Source organism: Ochotona curzoniae, unplaced genomic scaffold (genome assembly GCF_017591425.1).
Source record: "Ochotona curzoniae isolate NIBS_2020 unplaced genomic scaffold, NIBS_Ocur_1.0 contig_3498, whole genome shotgun sequence".
Lineage (NCBI taxonomy): Eukaryota > Metazoa > Chordata > Mammalia > Lagomorpha > Ochotonidae > Ochotona > Ochotona curzoniae.
The window spans coordinates 14,680,445-14,708,061 of NW_024465885.1; the positions used below are offsets into that span (position 1 = coordinate 14,680,445).

Here is a 27,617-nt window from a genome sequence, read left to right on the forward strand (position 1 = left end):
CAGCAATGTGACACAGCTGGTTAAGGCACTACTGGTGATGCTGGCATCCCATACAGAGTTGTATTGTAAGTCCTGGCTGCTCCACTTCCAATACGGTTCCCTCAAAACATGCATAGAAAAGCAATGAAGATAGTCCAAGTGTGTGGGCCCCTGCAATCCATGTGTGAGACTCAGATGTGTTATGGGGTACAGCCAGTGATAGCCAGCACCCATTGACAGTGGGCAAATGAAATGTGGCTGTGTCCCCTTCCCTCTGTCCTGAAGGTGGGTCCTAACAGCAATGGAATGATAATTTCATCCTCAACCACTCCCACCATGTCCTAAATTAGCCACGATATTGGATACAGCTGAGTCCAATTAGACTGGGTGTTTTCAGCTACAAGCCCAGTTTCTGTTCCTGCCCATCTACTCCTTAGTCCACAACACTTAGGTATTCACTCCTGCCCACCTGTGACTCACCTATCAACTGAGAGGGGACGGTATTGCATTGTCATGTAACCACTTCCCTCACAAGCCCCTTTAAAAGGCCCATGAAGCACAGGTTCTCTCTTTCTGGTCAGGTGCTTCCATTACTCTGGCACATCGACTCTTGGCTGATGCAGGACAGGTAATCCCTTGAGCATGGTCCCTGTGCACTGTTGAGCTGGGACAATGGATATAATAATGTTGTTTCTGGTTTGTGTGCTGTCAGGAGTTCCAGGAGTGGTGAGGCCTAGCAGCAGTGGAATGTGGGCAGAAAAGCGGGGGAGGGGTGAATGTCTGCAGCTTTGTAAGTGTGTCCAGGTTGTTGCTTGCATGTCTTGTAGGATAACTTATATTGGTGGGGAAGCTGGGACATAGGTCTTCAGCTTAATGGATGAACTTAAGGATAATGACCATATTTGTTCCTTTTGGGATTGTGTTTGGTTGGTTTATGATTGGTTGGCTTGCCATATGAACATGTGATTTGCTTTTGTGCTCTGTTATCACCAAGCTTGGTTAATAAAGCTTCCTTAATAAACCTTAGACATGTTTGGTGTGATCTCGCTCGCACCCTACAACAGATGGTGCTGTAGGCTTCTAGCTTTGGCTTGGCCTAGCCTAGCCCTTGGCTAACATTTAGTGAATGAACCAGTTTGTGCTCCACTTCCCTTCCAGCTCCCTCCTTGTGGCCTTGGAGACCCAGAAGAATTCTTGGCTCCTGGCTTCAGATCAGCTTAGCTCCCACGGTTGTGGCCACTTGGGGAGTGAATTAGGCTATGGAAGATCTTTCTGTCTCACCTTTTCTGTTTTTCAAATAAAAAAATAGATAATCTTTTAGGCTTTTTTTTTTTTTTTTTAGAGATTTAACAAAACGGTGTTAGAGCCTGAACCACCAGCCCCCATCTTGGACTCTTAGCTTTTCTTCTCTTGTTCCCTGCTTTCCTGTTTATAAAAGGTCCAGCGTATGCTAAAGCAGTTCCCCAAATCCTTCAGCTTCATCTGGTTCTCCATAAAGCACAAAATGTAATTCCTTTAACAAGCAAATACTGTATGGGTAGGATTGAACTGGGATTCATGACCCCAGCTGGAGTTTGTCTGGAACAAGGCTTTCACCTGAAGAGGGAGGTGGAAGGGGCGGAGCCCGGGGTGGGACCCTCACGCAGAGGGCGGAGCATCCCCGGCAGGAGGCGGGGCCCCGGACGGAAGAGGGGGTGGGGCACCGCGGGAAGTGGGCGGGGCCCTGGACGGGGGTGGAGCATCTCCCGCAGGAGGCGGGGCCGCGGCGGCGTGGTCCTGGACGGGGGCGGGAGCTCCGCGGGGAGTGGGCGGGCCTTGTGGGAGCACCGCCCTCTTGCGTGCGCGCGCCGCTCCTCCCCTCCGCGCGGCGTGCGCTGCCTGGGTATCACGCGGCAGCCGGCCGTAGGCCGTGTGGGTGAGTGGGGTGTCGGCGCGGCCTTGCCCGCACTGTCTCCGTCCGAAGTTCCTGGCTCCGGCGGGGTGTGGGTGGCACCCGCTGTGGGGCGCAGCCGCGGGCAGCGCTGTGGCTGCAGGACCAGGGACGTGGTCCGAGCCTGTGAGGGGCGCCGGGCTGTCGCGCGGGGACCTGGGTCTGGTTGGAATGTGTTGGGCTGAGGATAACACGTGCCGGCCCGGGAGCCGAGCTTGGCCGGGGATGTGGCCACACGTGGGCCGCACCCCGCCGGTCGGGTCCGGCCGAGGCTACGCGGTGCGGGAGGCAAGAGCCAAGGTTTTCGTTCAGTCCCAGCCTTTACTTCAGAACTCGTCTCCTGCTGTGTTAGTAAGAGCAGGTTTCCCGTGTGTTCGGGGTCAGGAACACCGGTTCCCCAGGAGGTCGCTGTTGCTGAGTGGAGGCGCTCGATCCACCCTCACGTGGGCGTTTTCCTCGTTATTTCATGGTCACTCAAAATACTTTGGTAATAAGGCACAGCTCGTTTTCTCTAAGATCAAAATGATTGCCCCACAGTCGGTTTGAGGGCAACAGAATTGCTAACATTTCAGTGGGCCTAGGAGAATTTTCAGGTTCAGCTGGTTAACTTTATTAAAAGCAGATAATTTTATTGGATGTGTGTTCGCTGAGGGTCTGCAGGTGGTCTCTGTTAATCGTGAGAACCTGTTCTATTCACGTGCGGTTCTGTGCTCCAGCCTTAAGTGGAAGCCAGCAGTGTGTTAAGGAACGTTGGCTGGTAACGCTGTGGGCTTCGCTCGGCGCACTGCTTGGGTGTGGGGTCCCCCCACTTGGCCTCTGTGGACTGGCCTTGGCACACGGCTCAGGTGTGGGGACCCCCACTTGGCCTCTGTGGACTGCCCTTGGCACACTGCTTGGGGTGTGGGGACCCCCACTTGGCCCCTGGTGTCGTGGCTACTGATGTGAGGTGCCTGTTAGCTCTTAGATTTGCAGGTATTTGAGAAAGTTCAGGTCAGAATGGAATTAAGAGATGAGTTTATTTCAGTGCAGAACCTGAGATCCTTGCCTCGTATTTCTCCTGACAGGCATTTTTCCTGAGCCTTTTGAGGATTCCCTCACGGTGGAAGATCCAGAGAGCAGCAGTCAGAAGACCCGTGCAGGAATGGTCGTTTTTCCAGCTCTTTTGTGTAGAATTTGAAGCTCTCTATTTACAATTGGGTACGCATAAAAGGTGGTAAGATAAATTCGGCAAATATTTTTTGAGAATCTATCTAGTGTTATGCTTGCTGAATCCTGCAAATGTGTAGCACTTCCTTCAAGAAGCCAGTGCGACTTCCTGTTAATGTTGTAGAAGAAAAATAGGACACCTTAAAACTGTGAGGCCTGGTGTCTGTAGTGTGGGCAGCAACAATGACTTTCTTGTGGAGTGTTTGTGGGACAGGCAGTTACCAAGGTGTAACTGACAATTCTGGGGGCTTAATTTTTCTATATAGTTTTAATGCTGACAGTCAACTCAAAAATAACTAGTTTTCAAAAGCATTTCTTCTGTGGCTTCATAGAAATATTTGAATTTCTATATGGATGGCCTGTGAGATTTATAGTCAGAATTGTTGGCCTACTGTAGACGGAGCATTCTTTTGTTTATTTTTTGACATCTTAGAGATGCATTTTTTCATTGTTTCTGTAATTGTGATGTGTCTTAGAACGTTTGTGTTTTTAATGGGATAGAGTGTCATCTCTTCTCCGTCCTCCAAGACGTGTCAGAGGGAGTAGTTACATGAATAGTGTGGGACTCATGTAGTCTATTTGTCCAGGAATCCCTGAGCTAGGTTCCAATTAGCTGAGCCTCAAATCATTTCAACATGAACATAGAGAAACAATAAATGGTGTAACTTTTGGCAGTAAGAGATGAATTTTGGGTTTTAACCAAAGCCATTCTTATGCAGTGCTGGGACTTAACTGTGTCTGATTTGGAAATGTATTTGGGCTGAAGTGTTTGGTGCACTTTGTTTCGCACATTTTCTCCATTGGTATATCATGCGGATAGAAAACAAGGCTTTCATTCTTCATGCTAATTGCATCTCTTAAATCTTATTTTTTTTTTAAGATTTATTTTTGTTCGAAAGACATTTACAGAGAAGGAGAGGCAGAGAGAAAGGTCATCCGCTGGTTCACTCCCCAAGCGGCTGCAACAGTAGGAGCTGAACTGATCTGAAGCCAGGAACCAGGAGCTTCTTCAGGTCTCCCACGCTGGTGCAGGGCCCCAAGGCTTTGCACCGTCCTCAACTGCTTTCCCAGGCCACAGGCAGGGAGCTGGATGGGAAGCGGGGCTGCCGGAAGATGAACTGGTGCCCATCTGTGATCCCAGCACTTGCAACACAGGGATTTAGCCACTGAACCACTGCAACAGGCCCTGTATCTCTTAATTTTTAAACTGACCAAATATGGCTGAAGTTAAAATAATTTTATAGGGTACTGTTATTGGTACAAACCTAATAAGCAAATCCAACAGTTGTCTTAAAGATTAAGTATGAGTGTATTGCAGTCCCTTGTTTGTAATGACGACTCTTGATTTGTTAAGGAGGAAGGGTACCAAGTGCAGTTAACAAAGGGAAGAGGCAAGGAGGGCAGTACTGGGGACACAAGGCTCCTGGTCTCCTAGTGGAGTCACTGGGGATATATGCTTAATTGCTGCAGCAACTAGATGTGTCCTTGCGAGTGAGGTATTGTCTACCAGGAAGCCCAGCACAGGTGTCCAGGGGTCATTAGGGCTGGTGACACAGGCAGTCTCTGGCACAGACCCATATTGTGCTCAGGGAAAGCCGACAGATTTTCAGGACAGACTGTACAGTGTCCATCCAAGGAGCCGGGCTTGATGGGATGGAACCTCCGTGAAACTGAAGCTCACAGTGGTCGTCCACAGGCTGGCCTTGAAGGGGCAGGTGGGCTTGCTGCATTAGCCCTTTTCTGTTGGAAGCATGCCTTACTGAATGTATTTCTGCATCTCTCTGTATTTTCTGTATCACTTCAGAGTTCTAAATATTAGCAGAGCTTTGTCTCTGAAGGTTTGAGAATTCAAGCTAAAAGGGAATAAGAATGTCACAAAATATCTCATTGAATACAAATGCTAAAACACAAAAGGGGTTTTTTGGGGGGGTGGGGGGTGGTGGTTTAAGGCATGATCTCTTATCCCTGTACTTTAGGCTTTTAGTATTCATTTAATTTTTTTCTACTATAGTCCTGTTTTTTGAAAGAATTGAGTGATTTGTGAGCATATAATTTAGAACCTAAAAAGAGACTATTAGAGAATTTGATAATTGCACTTCCTAACTTCTTTAATTTTGGTTGTATTCTGAAAGTCCTATGAATTGCTGCAGCATGTAACATGTTTACTTCCCACATGAGAACAGTAACCCTGTCCAGTCCACAAGGTTGCTGAAATACCTCCTAGAACAAAATAGTAGAAAATGGGAAACTGGGTATTTCTAAATAAGTAGCTGTTTTTTAGAAAAAAATTTGTTCATATTAGTGGTTCTTGATCCTTTTTGTGATTAGAGATTGCTTTAATGTGGTGGAAGCAATCCCTTTTCAGGAAAAAGTACAGGTTGAGCATCCGTAAACTGAAAATCAAATGAACTTTTTGAGTATTAACAGGAAAAGTAGAAAATCCCACATATCACCATTATGTTAGAGCCAAGGCACAGGCACACTGAAAATAAAGTGAACCTTCAGGCTGTGTATGTAAGAGATGTGTGCAATATCAGTAGATTTCTAATTTTCACTGGAGTCTCTGAATATGTCGCATTTTGTCATGGTTCAAAATGTGAAGCACTTCTGCTCCAAAGCTGAAGGGATACTCGACCTAGTAGCAATGTAGAAAGTGGCTTGGAGCAGGCACCTGCTCCCTCCAGCCACCAGGTGACACTGCTGGTCCAGGGCTCTTTGGTTTACAGCTGAGCTGCTGGGTAATGCTATTAGCAGGAGCACCTGTGAGCTGTTGTAGGTTAAGGGTGTGTAAGTTTTGGGATCAGGTGTTGATTGCAGCCAAAGCCAAGATTTTGGACTTTGCTGTGTCCAAGACTACAGGCTAAACTTCTGGCTAGGCCTTGCTGCAACAGTTGACTAATTTAATTTGGGATAATCGTGCCTCCTTATATATAAATGATTTCTGTGACCTAGTACTTGTGTACAAGGAAAAGATGTGTGTAATCTGGCAAGTATGCAATATGAATGGTGTTTGAAACTGATTCATATCTCGGAAGAAACAGCATTGGCTAAAGGCTCTCACAGACTTTCGAGGAGTTGCTGTGAAGCCATTGTGGTCATGTGCATTGTGTGTGTGTGATCCACTAACACTGATACCGGCACTTGTAAATCTAACACTTGTATTTTGTTCCTTTAGTAGGTTTTCATTTCCTCCCTGTGTTGTCTTGAAGATACGGCGATGCCAAAGAAAGCAAGGCCTGCAGGAAATGGAAAGGAAGAGGGGCCTATTCCCACTAAGCAGATGAAGGTGGAGGCAGCTGATGGCCCTTCTGCTTTAAACTTTGACAGCCCCCAAAGTCTCTTTGAAAGTCTAATCTCACCTGTCAAGACAGACACTTTTTTCAAGGAATTCTGGGAGCAGAAGCCCCTTCTCATCCAGAGAGATGATCCTGTAGCAACTGCATATTACCAGTCCCTGTTCAGGCTAACAGATCTGAAAAATCTGTGCAGCCAGGGTATGTACTATGGGAGAGACGTGAATGTTTGCCGGTGTGTCAATGGGAAGAAGAAAGTCTTAAATAAAGAAGGCAAAGCTCACTTTCTTCAGCTGAGGAAAGATTTTGACCAGAAAAGGGCAACGATTCAGTTTCATCAACCTCAGAGATTTAAGGTAACACGTTTCTGCCTTACAGAATTCCTCATGCGTATAAGTTACCGTGCTAACATTTGGCTTCAGCTCTGTGAAGGGTGGGGTGTGATGATGGTGAGCTGCCTTCCAGTCTGCAAAGGCTACAGAACTCCTTTGTCTTGACGCACATTCTGACCTAGGAAATGCCATGATAGTTTCTGGTTAGAATCTCTAGTAACTCTATGGATGTTTTTGGAGATTGTTGAGTTCCAGAAACTACATTACACTTTGGGTTCCTAAAGTTAGTGAATCATCATTAGGCCTGCAGGAGCATGTTTTGTGGGCTGGTTTAAGATTATGTGTATGGTAGACACTTTGGTTTCTTCTGTCATAATTTAACATGATAGCATCAAAGTGATTATTTTTCTTGAAGTTGCCTCCCTTTACTGCCTACACCTGGGTGTGTTAGATGCTTCAGATCACTTCCCAGGTTCAGGTTCAAGAAACGTAATATTTATTAAAGCCAAACTGGGGATAATGACAGGTAGGATCTTGAATGACGCCTGGTTTTTGAGTTCAGATTTTAAAATTTTACAAATATTTTAGGACATTTACTTGAGAGGCAGGCACACAAAGGATATCTTCCATTCTGGTGAGTTACCAGCTGCAGCTGGAAACTTGAGTTTTCCACTCAAATCAGTGAATGAGTGTCTGAAGTCCAAGTCCTTGAACCATCATCTGCCATCCCAAGTGTGTATCAACAGGAAGATGGGGTTGGGAGCAAAGCTGGGATTTGAACCCCAACATTCTGATAGGGAATGTTCCAAGCAGTGTTTTAACTGCTATACTAAACTTCTAGCTGAGTCATAAAATTTTAATTCAAAAACTATACAGAGTAAGTTGTTAGCTTTAGTTAATAAGATATCCTCTGTGCTCAGTTTCCATATTTATAAAATATAATTTTAACATGAGCCAGTCTGTTTTTCTAGAGATTTGAAATCCTCACATGACAGATGGTCCATTACAAGTGAGGATCTGCTCTGAGGTTTTGTTTTTGGTTTTGAGTTTTATTTTTAAGATTTATTTTTAGTTGAAAGGCAGATACACAGAGAGAAAGAAACAGATCTTCATCTGTTGGTTCACTCCCCAAATGGCCACAACAGCTGAGCATCTTTCTTGGTCTCCCACACGGATGCAGGGGCCCCACTGCTTTCTCAGATCATAAGCAGTGGACTGGATCAGAAGTGAAGCAGCCTAGACATGAACTGGTACCCTAATTGGATGGTGGTGCCAGAGGACAGAGGATTATCCTGTTACACCATCACACTGGCCGTCTGAGTTTTAGATAGGTTTTTTTCTTAAAAGATTTATTTATTTTTATTACAAAGTCAGATATACAGAGAGGAAGATCTTCCATCCAATGATTCACTCCCCAAGTGAGCGCAACAGCCGATGCTATGCTGATCTGAAGCCAGGAGCCTGTTCTGGGTCTCCCACATGGGTGCAGGGTCCCAAAGCTTTGGGCTGTGCTCGACTGCTTTCCCAGGCCACAAGCAGGGAGCAGGATGGGAAGTGGAGCTGCTGGAATTAGAACCGGCGCCCATATGGGATCCTGGCGCATTTAAGGCTAGGACTTGAGCTGCTAGGCCACACCACCAGGCCCTTAGATAAAGTTTTAACAGAGTGTAACTCCCTGAATTAGAATGGCAGTGTGGGAGGAAAAAGGGATTCCCGAGGTACAATGTCATGGGGAATAGGTTCTAGTACTGTTCATGGGAAATTGTAGATTTTGTATAAGCTATTTATGGTTCTCAAATTTTTTTGCATCAGAATGATTTAACTTAGTAGCTGCCTTGTTAGAGCCCCTTGGGCCCTGTGGTGGCTCTGCCCTCCTTTCTAGTGAAAGTATGCTAAGATCTCTTGAAGTCCTGATTCTGTTACTCCATCTGAAGCAATCATAAGTTAAAACATCCTGAAAATGCGAACCTTTGGCTATAACATCTGAAAGCAATTTATAAGTTAATTGCCAGATGAATCATGATTTGAATTCAAGAAACAGGAACATTATAGATAAAACGATTTTAATATAGGCCTTGACTGTTCATCTGAATTACACTATTTTTTTCCTTCAAATGAAGGGGTGGAGAGAGAGACTGACTGACTGCCCCTATCTTGTGGTTCACTTTCCGCTAGGCCTGATGACATGAGGAGCCAGGCACTTCATCCAGGCATGCCACCAAGGTGCAGCAGGCGCCAAGCCCTCGAGCCATCATCTGCTGCCAGCTAAGGTGAATTATCAGCTAGTTTGGAAGTGGAGGAGCAGGCACCTTAACCAGTCACCTTAACCTTAACCAGTCACTCCCACAGAGATTCTGAGCATCCTAACTGGTGCCTTGCTGTGCCACAGAACTCAACATTGAAGAAGCACTTCTAAGATGGTTTGTAGAAACCTGAGAACTGCCATGACAGTGAAGTGCATGTGATTTAGTCAAACTGATAGAAACTAATCACTTGGTGTCTGGTAGGGTCCTCTGGCTGCCACTTCTATGGGCTTTTTCTTTCCTTCAATTTCTTTTTTTTGAAGGGCGGGGCAGCAGAAAGGGATCTGTGCACTGCTCGTTGCCTAAGTGTAACAACCAGAGCTAGGTTAGGCTGAAGTCAAACTCCATTCCGATCTCCCACAGGAGAGGCAGAATCCCAAGCACATGAGTGTCACCTGCTACCTCTCAGGAGGCCGACTCGGAGGTGCAGCAGCTGGGCCTTGAACTGATCATCTGATCATAGGACATGTGCATCCCAAGGAGGGGCATAATTGTGCCAAAGTACTGCCCTTCCCATTTCTGTGAACTGGATGGGAAGCAGGGCCACCAGGATTAGAATTGGCACCCATATGGGATCCTGGTGTGTGCAAGGTGAGGACTTTAGGCACTAGGCTACCACACTGGGCCCTTTACTTGGTATTTTTTTTTTAAGTTATACGGTTCCATAGGCTCCTGGCATTTTCCTTATCCCCTGCCCAATTCCCTCCTCTCAACCCAGTTCCTCTATATCATTGCTAACACATAGTTCTTCATACAAACATATGTCTATCATTGCGGGCATGGACAGTGGCAGAGTCCAGCATCCTATTGTCAAGATACAGTGAAAAGTTTCATTTGTAAGTAGAAATGCATACTACATTGTACCCTCACATCTGTATGCTAGTCTCCATTTCACAGCTACTGTACATCCCCTTAAATAAAAAGTCATAATACAAAATCAACAATAGAAAGAAATAGAAATTTACAATGCCATGAAGTTAAATTGCATGTTATTAGATATGACAGTCTCCATTACACAGCTACTATACATCCCCTTAAATGAAAAGCCACAAAACAAAATCAACATCAGGAAGAAAAAAGAAATTAACACCACCAAGAAGTTAAATAACATGCTATTAAATGACTAACGTGTAGCTGAAGAAATGAAAATCAAGAACCTTCTTGAAGAAAATGATGCTACTGTATGATCTACAAGTCATTGAATGATTTAATCAGAAGAAAGTGTTTTGGAGAGATGAAACTAACAGAAAACAAAACTCATGCAAAATAGTTTCCACTGATTTTTGTTGAAGTGTGTCTTCTAGACAATAAATAGATGGGTTTTGTTTTTTAATCCAGTCTACTAATCTATGACGTTTGATTGAGCTTAATCTTTACATTCAGGGTTAATATGTATGGGTGGTACTTTGGTCCTGTCATTTTATAAAGGAATGGGTTGTTCATTGGTTTAGTCTTCTGTTGTCATTTTACTGGGATGTTCTTCCCATTTGGTTTTGGTTTCGGTAGGTGCATTTTCTCTTCTCTGTCAAGAGAACATCTTGAAGTATCATTTGTAGGGCAGGCTTGGAAGAGGCAAATTCTTTTAACTTTTCTTTACTGTGGAAGAATTTTATTTCCAAAGACAAAGCTTTGCTGGATATGCTACCCTAGGCCGACAATTTTTTTCTTTTAGAATCTGGAATATGTTGCTCCATTCTCTTATTGCCTGTAGAGTCTCCTGTGAGTTTAATTGGCATTCCTTTATATGTCAATTGATTTTTTTCACATGCACATTTAAGGATCTTTATGTTTAAAGAGTTTGATGATCATGTGTCTTGGTGAAGATCGCTTTTGATCAAGCCTGTTGGGGGTTCTGTGTCCCTCCTGGATCTTGTTTCCCAGTTCTTTCTCCAGATTAGGGAACTTTTCCTTTATTTCATTAAATACATTTGCAAACTCAGCTTCTCTTTCTGTACCTTCTGGGACTCCCATAACTCTTATATTTGGCCTCTTAATAGTGTCTTTCAATTCTTGAATACTTTTTTTGGCCTGATCCAGCTCTGCTTCCAGCTTTTTGTTTGCTTCTCCCTGATGAAAGGAAATATCTGCCAATTCTGAGATTCTTTCCTCTGCTTTCTTCATTCTATTTTGGAGACTCTCCACTGTACTTGTAATTTGCTCTACTGTGTTCTTAATTTCTGATATATCAGCCATGATTTGCTTTATTGCTTCCTTAAATTCTTTGAACACACTTGCATGTGCTTCTCATCTTTTTTCTTTTTAAGATTTATTTATTTTTATTACAAAGTCAGATATACAGAGAGGAGACAGAGAGGAAGATCTTCCGTCTGATGATTCACTCCCCAAGTGATCACAATGGCTGAGACTGCGCCGATCCGAAGCCAGGAGCCAGGAGCCTGTTCTTCCAGGTCTCCCACACGGGTGCAGGGTCTCAAAGCTTTGGGCTGCCCTCAGCTTCTTTCCCAGGCCACTAGCAGGGAGCTGGATGGGAAATGGAGCTTCCGGGATTAGAACCAGCACCCGTATGGGATCCTGGCGCATTTAAGGCGAGGACTTGAGCTGCTAGGCTATGGTGCCGGGCCTTGTGCCTCTCCTTTCTGATCAAAAGCTTTAAAATGAGTTTTATGGATTCTGTGTCCCCCATTTTCTCTATCTTCCTCAGTTAACTCTGAGTTTTGCATAGGGTTTTGCTCCTTGGCAGGGGAGTTTTCGGTAATAATCATTGTGCCTTTGTCTCTTCTTTTGCTCTTGGTTATTGTACTTCTGGTTAGCAGAGTCCTCTCCTTGGGGCAGCTTTCTAAACTGTGTCACCCACAGGTCTACAATGTGATTTTACTTATTGCAGTTGGTACACAACTTTTTGCTTGTTGCCACTTGTGCCACTCCCTCCAGTGAGTTCCAGGTCTGGGTTCTTATGTCAGATTTCCACTGAAGTCTCCACAGCCCCAGCTCCTGGCTCACCACTCTTCTGCCTGCTGTGATAACATGCTGAGGCTGCACCGTTGTCTCTGCAACCTTTTTCCCGTGGTGCCTGACGTACCACTACTAGAAATTTTATCTGCTGGCCGTCAGGTCTGAGAGCTACCCAGACCTGTCTTGGGTGGAAACTGTGGAATGCTGCATTGCTGCAGTTCACTGAGTCAGAAATGAGCTCACTCCCAGCTCAGTTTATGCTTCGTCCTTTCCCTTGCCTTTGCCTCCTTATGCAAAATGGCACCCAGTTCAGCTATAGGTGGCAGACTGGGCTGTGAACTCTACCCTGTTCTTGCACTGCCTGTCTGGGATCTGCTGCTCTGTCTCTGCTCCTGGTCAAACCAAACGGACCAGGAGGACGGACCATTCTTTGTCTGGGTTCACCTCCCAAGCTCCCAATGAAAGTCCCTTCCTACCTGGTTGCTGGTGGAGTTCCGGCTGCTGTTGGAGTTCAGATCGCCATTAGCTGAATGCAGCTGGAGTATCAGTCACTGCAACACCACACCGTTGTCCGCTGCTTTCCTGTGTCTGTCAGTCTCCAGGTACCCCTCTGCTGTTGTTCTGTCCTTTCCTATTTCCTGAAATATGTCCTCTCTGCTTCATCCTGATTAAATGTTTTTCTGTCTGTTTAAACGTGTCCTTACCCTATCCCGCCATCTTGATTCTCTTTGGTATTTTTATTTATTTTTATTGCAAAGTCAGATATATAGAGAGGAAGAGAGAGGAAGATCTTCCTTCCAATAATTCACTCTGTAAGCCGCCGCAATGGGTGGAACTGAGCTGATTCGATAGCCAGTAGGCTATCGTACCAGGCCCAATATTTTAAATATAATAGTTGTGTTTTTAGTCCCTTGGTAGGACTGACCCCAAGCTGTGATCATTAGTTTGCCCGGCAGATATTTTATATGTCCTGCTTTTGCCAGGTATAATGCACTCATGTACTTTGGTCTCTTCAGTGTCCTTTGTGATTTTTCTTTCCTTGAGTTTTGTAAAGATATGAATCCTGGAGCCAGGCTGCCTGGGTTTGATTTGGGGCTGTATCATGTTCTGTACTTGAAATAGTGCTTGGCACCTAGCAAGTGCCAATATTTGCATAGCCTAATTGCTACCTCTTGTCCTCTTATGTGGGAAAATCAGATTTCTTTCTCTCTCACACGGATATGTGGTTTCTTTCTAGGCCCTTCATTATGACAAAAGTCCTGTAAGCTCATGTGCCTGGAGAGGGGACACTCCTTTGCTCTGTTCCCTCTCTGCCTCAGTTCTCTGTCTTCTCTGCTTCTACCCCTTTCCGAGTCATCATTTCTGCTCCCATTGCTGTAAATGTCAGTGTTTGTAAGGTAACTCCTCAGTGTAAGTCTTCAGTCATTTTTTAGCAGATTTTTAAAAAAATGACTGAGTACAACCCAGAAGCTAACAGCCCAAGCTAGAATCCCGGGAGTATGTTTTGTTTCTTCCTTTTTTTGTACCCCTTTATCCATCTAGTATGTCCTCTCAACGCTGCTTTCAGAATGCATTCCGACTTTTCTATTTTCTGTCTTCCTTTCCCACTGCCCTGCTCATCTCTTACCTGAGTAGCTCCCAGTAGTTGTGTCCTGCTTTTTTTTTTTTTCTTTTTTTAATATCTGTTTACTTGAATGGTAGAGTTATAGATGTAGAGGAGAGAAAGTCTTCCCTCTGCTGGTTCACGCCCCTTTCTTCCAGGTCTCCTACTCCCACGTGAGAGCACTTCCACTACTTCCCCAGGTGCTGGTAGAAAGTAGAGCAGCTGGGGCTCAAACTGGCACCCATCAGGGATGCCTGCACTGCAGACAGCAACTTGACCCACAATGCCACGGTGCTGACTCCACAGGGAATGATAACCTGGATTATTCTGAAAATCCTTCGTGCCTTCCAGTTGCTTGTCTTTCCAGTCTTTTATTTGCTCACATCTCTTCCCTCGTATCTCTGCACTGGAGTGGAAAATTGAGGGTGGGGCTGTGGAGCCTGTTCCCTGCTTAATTCTGAGTATCTGACCTAAAATAACCATGCACTAAAAACTTCGTAATGATCAAGAATATGTCCATTTTGCTCTCATTTCTAAAATGCCTTTCACTTTTCTCTGCTGCCCCCTCCCCCCCTTTTTTTTTTTGTTTCAGGATGAGCTGTGGAGGATCCAGGAGAAGTTGGAATGTTACTTTGGCTCCTTGGTTGGCTCAAACGTGTACATAACCCCTGCCGGATCTCAGGGCCTCCCACCGCACTATGACGATGTGGAGGTAAGAGCGGGACAGGAGCCTGTAGCTGTGAGTCCAGAGCAGTCGTCAGGCAGCTCCTGTTGCTCTCCTGTTCTTGGGCCAGGTCTGCTTCTGCTTGATCTCCTCCGACTGCTGGGCCAAAAGAAATCCCATCAGACTGGTTTCCTGTTTCTCCTCTAGGGAGAACTTGTTCCTCTCCACACCAATAGAAGGGGCCAACGTTTTCTTTGAAATAGGTATTTATTGGCTTCATCTATAGGAAAGTGAGATTAGGTTATTTTCATGAACTCTGGTTTTTAATAAGGTTGGGTCACAAATCTTCCCATGGGCTTTCATTTTGTTCTTTAGTTGCTGCCAAAAATATGTTTATTCCATTTGTAAAAATCTTGGAGCAGCTTGAATGAAGATCCTGGTTTCATTTAAGCACTGGCACCAAGACAAGTGTTGATTTCATTCTGTGGCTCCCAGGAAAAGTTAACAAGTTCAGCTTAGGGATGTCATAACTTTATCTTTTTATTTTTTTACTAACATAGGGTTCACCTAACATAGACTGATCAACTATTTGATAACACTGCTAGGTTTTCCCCCAATTTTTTTTTTATTTAAAAAAATTTTTGAAAGGTGGAGTTACAGAGACAGAGTGAGAAATTTTCTATCTTTTGGTTCACTTCCCAAATGGCCACAGTAGCTGGGACTGGGCCAAGCCAGGAGCTTCTTCTAGGTTTCTCCCATGGGTGAAAGGACCCAAGTACTTGCGCCATTTTCTGCTGCTTTTCCCAGGCTCATTAGCAGGGTATTGGTTTGAAGTAGAGCAGCCACACTGACTGGTACCCATGTGAGATGCCAGCACTGCAAGCAGCAGTTTAACTTGCTACATAATAGTGCTTGCCCCTGAAACAAGTTTTTAAAAAATGTTTCTAATAGAGCACTAAAGTATACTTTGCTGGTATAAAGAATAAAAATCTTGAAGTTTCCCTGTCTGCCAAAGTCCTTTCAATATTCAGGATTTTGGCCATTCAGTAATATCTGAAGCTCAGCTTTCCCATCAGAGATTACAGGCTTTCAACTGTCTGATTTAAAGGAGTGAGATAGGGTGATATAAAGAACTAGGCAATGCTCTAGGAAGGCAAAAATATGAAGAGCTAGTATTAGTATTCATGAGTAACAGTGAAAAGCAGTGTGGTACTTTTATTGCTTAGTGGATTGTATGTCTGATGTTTCATTTGTACTTTTTATCTGAAACTGGCTATGAAGGCCAGTATTCTGGAAGCATTTTGTTCCTTGATACTTGGAAAATGGAAGCATTTTGATACTTGAGGATGTTGTGGATCTTTGTAGGTTTTTATCCTGCAACTAGAAGGAGAGAAACATTGGCGCCTCTACCACCCGACAGTGCCCCTGGCGCGGGAGTACAGCGTGGAAGCCGAGGATAGGATCGGCAGGCCGACACACGAGTTCACATTGAAGGTATGGGCCAGCTGTTGTGGGTACCTCTCTGAGTTGGTTTTCTGTGTTGCTAGGATGGGTTCAGGTTTACATAAGATGCCAATGGGAATAAATCTGGATCGCAGGACCGGTGCCATTCGTATCCTGTTTGATTTCTGAAGGAGCCTCAATAGTTTGTACTTAACAGGGTATATTGTGTTCATTTTGCAATAATTTGTCTCCATGCAGGAGCCAAAATGAGCAGGGATGAATTGAGTTCAGTGAACCACCAACTTCTCTGTTGTAGAAGTGGAAGGCTCAGCCTGGGACAGCCAGCATGGGGCTGCAAGTTGCTTACGTGGAGCCAGCTAGCACTCCCTTAGTGTGTCTTGCTGCATTTCCAGGATGACCCATTTTCCTCCTGAGCATGAGAAATTTGTCTGTGCATTCCCGGCCGGTAGTCATCAGAAGAGAAGTAGTTATGAAAGCACTTGAGGATTCCTCCTCTGAGGAACCAAATGCCTTGACCCGGTAGAGGCTCCTTGGCTTCTTGCTGCTGACAAAACAATTTGTTTGAGTAGTTGGTATGGATGGGAACATAGCCAGGCACCAGCAGGAGAGGGTATTAAGGAAAAAACTGAAGGGGGAAGGAGAAGCATGCATTGTGGTATAGTGGGTAAAACTACCATCTGTGGCACCAGCATCCCATGTGCGTAGCGGATATAGTTCTGGCTGTTTCACCTGAAAGCTGACATTTACCTTTCTACAGTAAAGAGCACTCTGATTAACCACCTCTGCTCTTTGTTCCTTCAGCCAGGTGATTTGTTGTACTTTCCCAGAGGAACCATTCACCAAGCAGACACTCCTCTGGGGCTGGCCCATTCTACTCATTTGACCATCAGCACCTACCAAAACAGGTAACCCATTGCTTCTCTCCCTGGAATTCCAGGGTTGCTCTGAGTTGGCCTATAGCAGCCTCATTCAGGAGGGAGGGAGTGGCCACCAGCCCGAGTTCTGACCCCAGGCATTTGTCTCCCATATTTGTGATCAGGTATTGAATGGTCCATTTGGACCTTCTGAACAAGTCATGGCTGTCCCTATATTAAGGACACTGGGAATTGTCCAGAGTTCCTGGCTTGGAAAGAAAGAGCAACTAGTTGTGGATATGCTGTTGTGTAGTTAAATAAGGGTGGCCTTGTAGTATTTTCTCCCCTTTTTATAGTTTTTTATTGTGGGTTATAATATAACATTTCACACTCTGTAACATAAGGTTTGTTTACATTAATTACGTTTGTGCTGCTGAGCAACACCACCACTGCCTACTTCTAAACATCTTTACCCTGATCTGACCCATGGAAATTTCTTGTTTTCTAGTAGTTTGTTTGTTTTTTTAAGGATTTCCTTGGTTTACTTAAGTCAAAATTACAAAGAGACTGGAAGAGACAAATAGATAAAGGGATTATCCGTGGTTCACTCTCCAAATGATCACAATGGCTAGTTCTGGGCTGATCCAAAGCCAGGAGTTTCTTCTGGGACTCCTACTTACTTGAGCAAAAAGGCCCAAGGCTTTGACCTATGCTCCGCTGCTTTCCCAGGCCATTAGCTGGGAGCTGGATCAGAGGCAAACAGCTGGTACATGAAATAGTGTCCATCTGGGATGCCAGCACCGAAAGTGGAGGATTAGCTCTACCATCATGCTGACCTCATTCTTTTAACAATTCATGAACTTAAGGTTTGAACATTGGGAACTAAAAGCACATGCAGTGTTCCATTAAAGTTATGTTCTGTTTCAACAAGTGCCTTGTCACATGTCAAGTATGTGATAGTGGCACTGTATGAGTTATTTCCAAAAATTACTGCTTCAGATCAGATTTAAAAACGGCCATCATGCAGTTCTAGTCCTGGTGGCCCACTTCCAATCCAGCTGCGTGCTTGTGGCTTAGAGAAGCAGTTGAGGATGGGCCAAAGCTTTGGGACCCTGTACCCGTGTGGGCGAACTGGAAGAGCCTCTGGGCTCCTGGCTTCGGTTCTGCTGAGATCTGACCATTGCCAATGCTTGGGGAGTGAATCATCAGATGGAAGATCTCCCTCTCTCTCCTCCTTTCTATATATCTGACTTTCTAATAACAGTAAGTCTTTAAAAAACACAGGCATTATTAATTTATTCAGACACACACTAGACTGGTCATTGCTGGGTATGCAAGGATCACGTGGAAGGGACTTAAATAGACTGTAGGAAGTGATGGGAGAATAGGAAAAAGACATGTCGGCAGTTAACTAATAGTGTGATAAATTATTTTTTAAGATTTAGTTATTTTTCTTGGAAAGGCAGATTCACAGAGAGAAGGAAATACACACAGAAAGATCTTCCCTCCACTGGTTCCCCAAGTGGCCTCAACAGCCGGAGTTGAGCCAATCTGAAGCCAGGAGCTTCTTCTGGGTCTCCCACGTGGGTGCAGGGTCCTAAGGCTTTGGGCTGTCATCTGCTGTTTTGCCAGGCCACAGGCAGGGAGCTGGATGGGAAGTGAAGCAGTTGGGACAAGAACTGGCACCCCAATGGGATCTTGGTGCATGCAAGGCGAGGGTTTTAACCACTAAGCTACTGTGCTGGGCCCGTGTGATGAATTCTGTGCAAAGCTTGCAAGGAGGCTCTTGGAGTGCAGAGGAATACACTGAATTTGGGCTTAACAGGGCATCAGGGAAGGCTTACAAATGACTTGACACCAAAACTGAGTAAGTCTTAAAAGGTGAGTCAGCAGGGGTGGCTCAGAAGGTCAGAGCAGGCCCAAGCACAGCAAGTCCCTCCCTGCCTTCAAAGCCCTAATTTGCAAAACCAGTTAGTGAACATACCTCTCTTTCTTCATGTGACTTTGCCTGTGAAATTCACTCCTTTACCTAGAAAACTAAGTGGAGGAACTAGTTGAGCCTGGTCTTGGTCAGTTCTGTCTGTGCCTAGAAGTAGAGGGCCAGGCCTGTATCATTCAACTTCCCTTTTGAAAAATGCCTTTGGGCCCGGTGGTGTGGCCTAGCGGCTGAAGTCCTCACCTTGAACGTGCCAGAATCCCATATGGGTGTTGGTTCTAATCCCGGCAGCCCCGCTTCCTGTCCAGCTCCCTGTTTGTGGCCTGGGAAAGCAGTCCAGGACGGCCCAAAGCTTTGGGAACCTGCACCCGCATGGGAGACCTGGAAGAAGTTCCTGGTTCCCGGCTCCGGATTGGCATAACTCTGGCTGTTGAGGTCACTTGGAGGAGTGAATCATCGGATGGAAGATCTTCCTCTCTGTCTCTCCTCCTCTCTGTATATCTGACTTTGTAATAAAAATAAATCTTTAAAAAAATGCCTTTGTTGGACCTGACACAAAGACTCAATTGGCTAATTCTCCGCTTGCAAGTGGCAGGATCCCATGTAGGTACTGGTTCATGTCCTGGCTGCTCTACTTCCCATCCAACTCCGTTTGTGGCCTGGGAAAGCAGAAGAGGATGCCCCAAGGTTGTGGGACCCTACACCCATGTGGGAGACCTAGATGAAGCTCTCGGCTTGATTGGCTCAGCTCTGGCCACTGTGGCCACTTGGAGAGTGAAATAGTGGATAAAAGGTCTTTCTGTCTCCTCTCTATAAATCTGCCTTTCCAATAAAAATCTTTAAGAAAAAAAAGCCTTTGTCCCTGTGGTTAGTTAGGTTGCTTACAGGGTGAGGAACAGAAAGCCGCTGAAGCTGGCTCAGGAAGAGCAAAAAATTGAGGGAGTCCTGAGAGCCATCAGGCTGGGTGACAGGCTAGAGTTCACCTGCACTGCGACAGTCTCCACACTGGTCCTGCGAATGACCTTGCGTCTTCTGATATCCAGTCATTGGCACTGCTCAGCTCCCTGCCATGCCCTGCCTCTGTCTGATCTCCCTTTCTGCCTACTGGTTTTCTGGTGATTGGTGTTTGTGACCTCCTTTTACTTCTTCAACATGTCTCTATTCTTGATGTAGCTCCATTGTAAATCAGCACCTGATGCTTCTTAGACCTTCCTTTATCTCACTAAATCCATTAGCATTTTTAAAGGTTTTTTTGTTCTATATTGGAAAGACAAGAAAAGACTTTCCATCTGCTGGTTCACTCCCCAAATGGCTGTAATAGTTGGAGCTGAGCCAGGTCAAAATCAGGATCCAGGACCCTCTTTCAGATATTCCAGACGGGTGCAGGGTCCCAACCACTTGCCCTCCTCCAGTGCTTTCCCTGGCCATAAGCAGGGAGCTGAGTTGGAAATGGAGCAGCCGGGACACGAACCGGAATCTAAACGGGATGCCTGTGGTGGAGGATAAGCCTATTGAGCCACAGTGTCAGCCCCAAATCCACTGACATTTGCCTCTGATGTTAAGTACTCTGCTTTCCCTCCTGAACCACTAGATTCCAGTCACCTTTCCCTAGTCGGCTGAGGCTGGAGAAGCTTTCTACGCTATGTTGCTAACCAGGCTGTGGGTGAACACTGCAGGAAGAGTGGGTCTTGGTTGAAGATATTGGCACCTGAGGAACCCTGCTTCCCACAGATTTCTGTGCCCTGAGCCTGATGTTCCCAGAGTTGGATGAGGATTTGGGGCCTCTTTTTAATGCATGTTGAAATATTTGGAACCAGTTGTGAGTGACAGAAGCCTGTTAATCTAGCACAGTGAACTTCCCAAAGGTAGTATTTCTCAACTTTGGGAAGTCCTGAGATTGTCCTGTTTCTCATAAGAGCGCAGAGCACTGTTCAACAGATATTAAATTCCCTTCCCCACACCACCCCACGCTGGAGTGGCATGCTTTCCACTCCTGTCTCTGGAGGAAGCTCGTAATTGTGCCCCTGAAATCTGTTCCAGGAAGGAAGCATAGAAGTGTTAATTTTGCTTACTGAATGAGAAGTGATGTCACGCTGTGAATTTTCGTTTTGCAAATGCTGCCAATTTGAGGTCCACTGGTGACACAGGAAGACTTAAGTGGCTAAGAAATATTTTGGGAAGGTTACTCTACAGAGCATGTGTCCTAGGTGAGCATTTATTCAGACGGCAGCCAGCTGTAACTTAGCCAGACAACAAGGTAATTGAACACTGGCTCTTAGTTCCTTTCGTAGTTTTGGCTACTGGCTTCTACATTTCTGCTGCAGACATTTTTCCAAAGTGGCTGTTTTACTGATGGATAGCTTCCCTCTGTTATTAGTAGCAGAGGAAAACAATCATGACTGTCCAGATAATTACACAGGTCAGAAATCTTGCTGTTAATGTATTTATATTGGATTTTCTGCAATACATTTATTTAGGCATATATACATTGAGTGTTAAAATTTGTGTTAAAATTTTTTGATCCTTTAATCTTTTTAAAGACTGCGTTAGGTTAATTGTCTTTAGAAGAAATCATGGATGAAGCCCAGGTTCCCACCTTTAATTCTCCCAATGAATCTCTGGATGGGCAAGAGGGAGACTGAGGCCTTGCGTTTATGTGCTGAATAATGTCAAATTAATTGAACCCAAAGTGCCTAGCTTATAAATTTGATAGTTTTTATGCATTCAGTACTGTGTTTCTGTTGCTGTATACTCTAGTTCATGGGGAGATTTCCTTTTGGACACCATTTCGGGGCTTGTGTTTGATGCTGCAAAGGAAGATGTGACATTGCGGGCTGGCATACCCCGGCAGCTGCTTCTGGTAAGGAGAAAAGGCCAGTTGTGGCGCTGGTATATTGGGGTATAGCATGGTGGGTAAACCTTTTGCCTGTGATGCCGGCATCCCCTATGTGTGCCAGTTTGAGATCTGGTTGTTCTGCGTTTGATCTATATCCCTGCTAATGCGCCTAGGAAAGCAGCAGAGGCTGGCCCAAGGGCACCCATGTGGGAGATCCCAGATAAAGCTCTGGCAGCTAGCTTCAGCCTGGCATAACCCTGGATCTTGCAGCAATACTGGGAGTAACCAGCAGGTAGAAGAGCTTCCTCTCTGCCTCTGTAACTCTGCCTTTCATATATTTATATTTTTTCATAAATATTTTCATGTGTATATGTATATAAAGGCCAGTGGCAGTGAAGTCCTACCTTGTAGGCACCCTAGGATCATTTTTCCCAGATGAGCTGCTGTTATCTCGTGTGCTGGCCTGCCAAGCTGTGTAACTGATAGAATGAATGCCAGGTTGTGTGCTCATGTGGCCATCAAGGAACATGAGGGTAGTGTGCCACTAAGCTTCTCTGTTTCCAGCAGGCAGAAACCACAGCTGTTGCAACAAGGAGACTAAGTGGTTTTCTGAGGAGACTTGCAGAGAGGCTGGAAGGCACCAAAGAACTCCTTTCATCAGACATGAAGAAGGATTTTATTATGCATAGGTTGCCCCCGTACCATGTGGGAGATGGAACAGAACTGACAACACCAGGTGAAACTTGCTCTTTCCTTCTAGGTGGTTAGGAGCAAATATGGAATATTTAGGCTTTCCTGGGTGGATTCCTTTCTGACGAGATGTTAGTATGAAGTATTTTGGTATTAATGCGGATCTCTGTGGGCCTTTAGCCTGTATTACTGGACTAGATGGGCTGCCTAAACTGTAACATCTTGTAAGTCATTTACAAGAACTTATATCACAGCAAGATGAGATGAGATTCCTGTCATTTGGGAAGAGAAATAGTATGTGTATTTATGGGCATGCTGGAACTCATAATCTATAGGAAGTTTCAAAACTCTAAATAGTCTTGTATGTAGGCTGGAATCAGTAGAGAAATACAGGAGTGCCCACAGTTATCAGTGACCTTTAAGTCAGTGGCTAATTTCATGACAGGTTTAGGCTGTCTTAGTGTGACTGCCAGTGGCAGCATGCACTGCTGAGTGGATGATATCAGTGTCCTGCAGTAAAGACCACTGAGAACACACTCGATGACTTGCTGAGATGGGGAAGACTGGTGCCACTGGGAACTGTGGAGGCTGTGCAGTAAAAAGGCATCAGAAAGTGTTTAAGTGATCTGGGGTTTGACTGGGTCATTTCGGCAAAGGATCAGGAAGGGTGTGGTCCTGGGTTGATGCTATTAGAAAGTAGAAGGAATTTTGTGATTATATCTCTTTGCAGCTCATTAGGTAGGCAACCATATGAGGCCTCAGTTATGGAAGTAGTGCTCATTGGTATTAGGGAAAAGGATATTTGGTTGTTGTGGTTTGGAGAATATTTTAGCTCAGTTTCTGTTAAACCAAACTACCTAAGATTGGATGATTTGTAAAGGAAAGAGGCTTATTTTGATGTATAGTTTGAGGGGTAAGAGGTAGCACAAAGCCAGCATCTGCGCAGCTTCTGGTGGGGCCGTGTGCTGTGTCTTGTCCTGGTGAGAAGCGGAGAGGGGAAGGGTGTGCACATGGAATGAGCACAGTGATTGGGGAAGTGTCAGGCTGGCTTTGCAATAGCCTGTGTGTTCCCCTTTTAATGACCTAATCGCCAACTGTTTGTCAGAAGGCCAAGCCTCAATATGAATTTTGATGGGGATAAGCCATATTTAAAGCATAGCAGATGTTCCTGTTTTAGCTGGGGTTCAGACGTGTGGGTACGGGTATTCTGTCTTGATCTGTCATGGTTATACAGTGGTGCTTGGTGTACTTGTCTGTTTGGCAGAACAGTAAGATTTGGCTGTGACTGCAGGCCAACTCTTTGGCTGTTTTTCTTCCTTTCTCGGGGAGACTTAAGAAGAAGAGTATTTTTAAGTCTCCTTTGGCCCAGAATTACTTAAGCATACAGTCATAATAAAGAGTTATCTGAAAAAGCAGCAGAAGAGAGAGAGCTTATATCCTCTAAGTGAAGCCCTACATGGCCCATAATGGTTGGTAAGACGAATGCCAGGAACCTGGAACTCCATTCAGGTTTCCTAAATAGGAGGCACTTGAAACATCAACTGCTACTTGAGGCACATTAGCAGGGAGCTGAATTGGAACCAAGAAATTGATACTTGAACCATTGTTCAAGTACAGGATACAGGCATTGCAAGCAGTGGCTTCATGTGCAGTGCCACAGTAGTGGCCCCATAAAGCCACTTGTGACATTGTGTATATACTTTTACTAGTTTCTGGAAAGTTAAAGATTTTTATTTGAATTTCATTTGGTTCAAAGGCAGACAGAAAGAGACGTTTTCCATCTACCATTTTACTCCCCCAAATGACTGCAACAGGACCACAATTACTTGAGCCATCATTGCTATGTTCCCAGGAAGCTGGAATGAGAACCGAAGTGGGAACTGGAACCCAGGCATGCTCTCAGATGCTCACCCCTATAAGTTTCAGAAGTGTTTCACCAGCTGGGTTTTAGACTTTAGCAGAATAAAATTTGCTAAATATTGTCTGGAGAATAAGACATTTCCCTTTTCTTAGCTGTTATGTAAGGTGGGCACTACGCATAATGGGAGGTTTGTGTCCATCTCTGGTGCCAGAGTGGTCCCAGTTGTGCTTTCAGCCACAGCTTCCTGTAGAGATAGCCATGGTGCCTGGTACCTGGGTCCCTGTTGCCTGTTGGAAGACCTGCATTGAGTTCCTGGGTCCTGGCTTGGCTCTAAGCCACCTCCCACTGTGTATTTGGGAAGTAAACCAGTATGGATATACTGCTCCCTACCTCTCAATTCAAATTTTTCTTCAATTTGTTGGAAAATGAAACTATTTCATTGAAGAAATTTTTAAAAATCTTGTCTATTTTCCTCACAGTATACATTTTCTATAAAGTTTTTGAAGGCCCTTGTATATCCAACAAAGTTAGCTTTCACGCCTCTTTCTCCATGCTCATGACTCTACAGCTGTTTTACTGACTGCTTTTTTTCACAAAGCTACCTTCAGTTTAGAAAACAGTAAATTCTTTTTATCTGTGAGCTTACTAGATATCTTGATCTACACACACTAAGAATTTTCACTACTTGTAATGGGCATGGTGGTCATGGTCTTAATTCAGATAGTCTTTCCAGAGCACACATAGAATAAGAATGTGTAGAAGACAGAAACTGGAGGAATGTTCTATGCTGAAAGTACCATGGCTTTCTCTCTTGTGATCACTATCTACCTCAAAGGTCTTGTTTGTAATAATTATTTCAGGTATGTATCAGCTTATTTATACAAAATGTGTGTGCTTTTAATGTAAGAATGAACTCTAGGATGTAAAAATGTTGGAACAAGTGAGTATTTGTGTTGGAGAAGGTGCTCTTTGTAGCACACTTGAATCTGGTTTCCTTTTCTGAAGGCTGGCTCTGTCTTTGAGGTTTTCTAGGTGGAGAGTTACCGAGGTTGAACAGCACAGTGATGCTGCAGTTTAAAGACCACATCATCCTCACAGTAGGACCAGATCAGGACCGATCTGTGAGTATGCACAGAGGAAATGTCCTCTTTTCTCAGGGAATTTCCATCACAGATCTTAAGTTATCGCGGTAGCCACAGATTCCTGTTGTGGTTCAGAAATCCAGCCATGTTCACAGGTCAGTGCCATCATGTTAGGCCAGAAAATAAACGGTCTTTGCTGTGCAGGCTCCAAATTTTCCTGCCTGCCCTTTGCTTCCCATCCTGATCTTCCTGGGACAACTGTAACCTGTGCTTGAGTTGTCCTGCCTCATCCATTCCTAGTGCTCTGCACTGCACAGATAAAGCTCTATTATGTGGTTTTGTTGAACAAAAATCTGTATTCTATGACCATGCCACTTGGCATACTGATCATAGAAGTGTTAGCTGGGAAGCTTACTAAAAAAATTATAAATTCTTGGAGTTCCTCTGGCTAGACACATGGCATTTGTTTCATGAAAAGCTCTTGAATACAGTTCTGTGATGTCAGGCATGATCGCACAGGCCTTGCCTTCACCCTGTCGCTCCTCATCACTCTTGGGAGACATACTGTGAATAATCAAGAGGATGAGAAGGGTACTCACATTGTCTTCTTGTAGTCTCCTGGGTCAGCATAAGAAATACCACCACATAAAAACATCCTTGTTATCAGATACTTAGTCTGAGATACTGTCAGACCATGGCTCTACCCCTTATCTGAGAGGTGATAAGCATGAATAAACGTTCTGAAAGAAATGATGAATAGCATTGCAGGAAAAGGGAGTAGATGGGGGAAAGCTGAAATTATTTGAGGCTATTATAACTGAAATATTTCTTACAGCTCAAACAGCTGGTATGGTTCAAAAATTAATGAGTGTTCATAAATTGTCAGATTATGCTAGGAATACCAACATCATGGTGATGCCAAAACACAGGACATAGGACAGATATGAAAAAAGTTGAGTGTTTGATAAGTGAATTTTGTTTTTTTCAATTTAGTTGCTAGAGATGCTCTAACAGGTAGCTCTCTAGTTCTGAAAAAAATGACTTAAAATATTAATTGCTACCAAGAAATAGGCATTGTGTATAAACACATACAAAAATACTTAAATTCATGGGATGGTGGAATTTTAGTGTGAAAAATTTTGAAATCTTGATTTTTCTTAATTACATATTCTAGAAACTTTTTGAATGCTCCTTTGATGCTTTCATGTATAAGGTTAAATTTTTTCACACCAAAATAAACATTTCCCATAACTTTTTGCCAAAAAGATTCTTTACAATATTTAGTGTTGTAATGCTGTTGATCTATTGGAAAATTCCTGTTATTGAAGCTGTTAACACTTTTAAAACTTTTTATTTTAAAGGATGAAGCTCAAGAAAAGATGATTTACATCTATCATTCCTTAAAGAATAAGAGAGAGACACACATGATGGGAAGTGAGGAGGAAACAGAGGTTTGTATCTGGGTGGTGGCTGGAAAGAACCATTTCTTATTTAGAGGTTTGCTTTTTATGGCTGATAAAAGTGACTTCACCCCACTCCACATGACTATCAGGTTTGTGCTTCATACACTTCAGCAGTAGCTGGGACACGGGGCCTCTTAGATTATGAGGCACTTAGGTTGCATCATGTTACTACAAAAAGAATGTCTCTTGTGGAATTCTAAGCTTTCAATATAGGATTTTGCAACTTTCATAATTAGTTTATGGAAACACCTTAAATGAATCAAGTTTTGTAGTTATCTGTTGAACTGGGAATTTTATATGGCAGTGCCACCATTGCCTAATTGCTCCCTTTTCAGGCTCATGGACTTCGCTTTCCTTTGTCGCATATGGAGGCGCTAAAGCAGATCTGGAACAGTACGACTGTTTCTGTCAAGAGCCTGAAACTTGCAACAGATGAAGAAAAGGAAAGCCTGGTCTTATCCCTCTGGACAGAATGTTTAATCCAAGTAGCCTAGCACCTTCATATCAAATTCTGTGTAAATGCACATGATGAAGAAAATAGGCTTAAGGGTTATGTAGCCCTTACTGCTTTGAGATCTGTAAATGGCTATTAATAAACATATTCCACAAACTTTTTGAAGAATCCAAGGGGCTGGAGAAAACTGTGAATTGAGCTTTCCCTACTTGTTTCTATGACTCACTTGTTGCAGGTGGTTAGTTGGTGATATGCACTAACTGGGACACAGGAAAGAAAGAACAATTACTGAATATTCCTCAAAGTGAAAAAAATCCTTTTATCAAGTTTATTTAATCCAGTGTGGTACAAAAGGCACAACTCCAAAAAATGTTACTTAGAATTAGATGTTATGCTGGCTTGTTTGTCCTTTGGAAGATACAACTTTTTAAAGAGCTTCTCAGCTCTAAAAAAAAATTAAACACGAAAGATTTATAACTTGGTTTTTACAATGAAAATATCATACCTTTATCTATATACACATGTAACTTAAGATTCATTAAATAACATTTCTACACCAGTGAGAGGAACTCAACATTTGTGCATAAAGGGAATTTTATAGATGCTGCTTAAAACATGACAAGAGCAGAGCCTGAGATTTAAGGAAAAAAACCCAATATTTACATGGATAATACCACATGTATAAAAATGCTCAAAATAATGGGCCTTTGAGTTTAAACTATTCATTGTTATTTCACATTCTAAAGTGCATATA

General features: G+C 44.0%; 1 protein-coding gene across 1 annotated transcript; it reads left to right on the top strand.

The window, feature by feature from the left end:
- Positions 1-1,830: 1,830 nt before the first annotated feature.
- Positions 1,831-27,036, top strand: RIOX2 (ribosomal oxygenase 2). The gene is made up of 11 exons (XM_040980603.1): positions 1,831-1,894; positions 2,974-3,119; positions 6,291-6,764; positions 14,152-14,271; positions 15,589-15,717; positions 16,489-16,592; positions 21,235-21,337; positions 21,878-22,049; positions 24,897-24,985; positions 26,308-26,397; positions 26,745-27,036. Exons 3-11 carry the CDS (start codon positions 6,333-6,335, stop codon positions 26,901-26,903), a joined length of 1,398 nt encoding a protein of 465 aa, XP_040836537.1. The 5' UTR covers positions 1,831-1,894; positions 2,974-3,119; positions 6,291-6,332; the 3' UTR covers positions 26,904-27,036.
- The last annotated feature ends 581 nt before the right edge of the window (positions 27,037-27,617 follow it).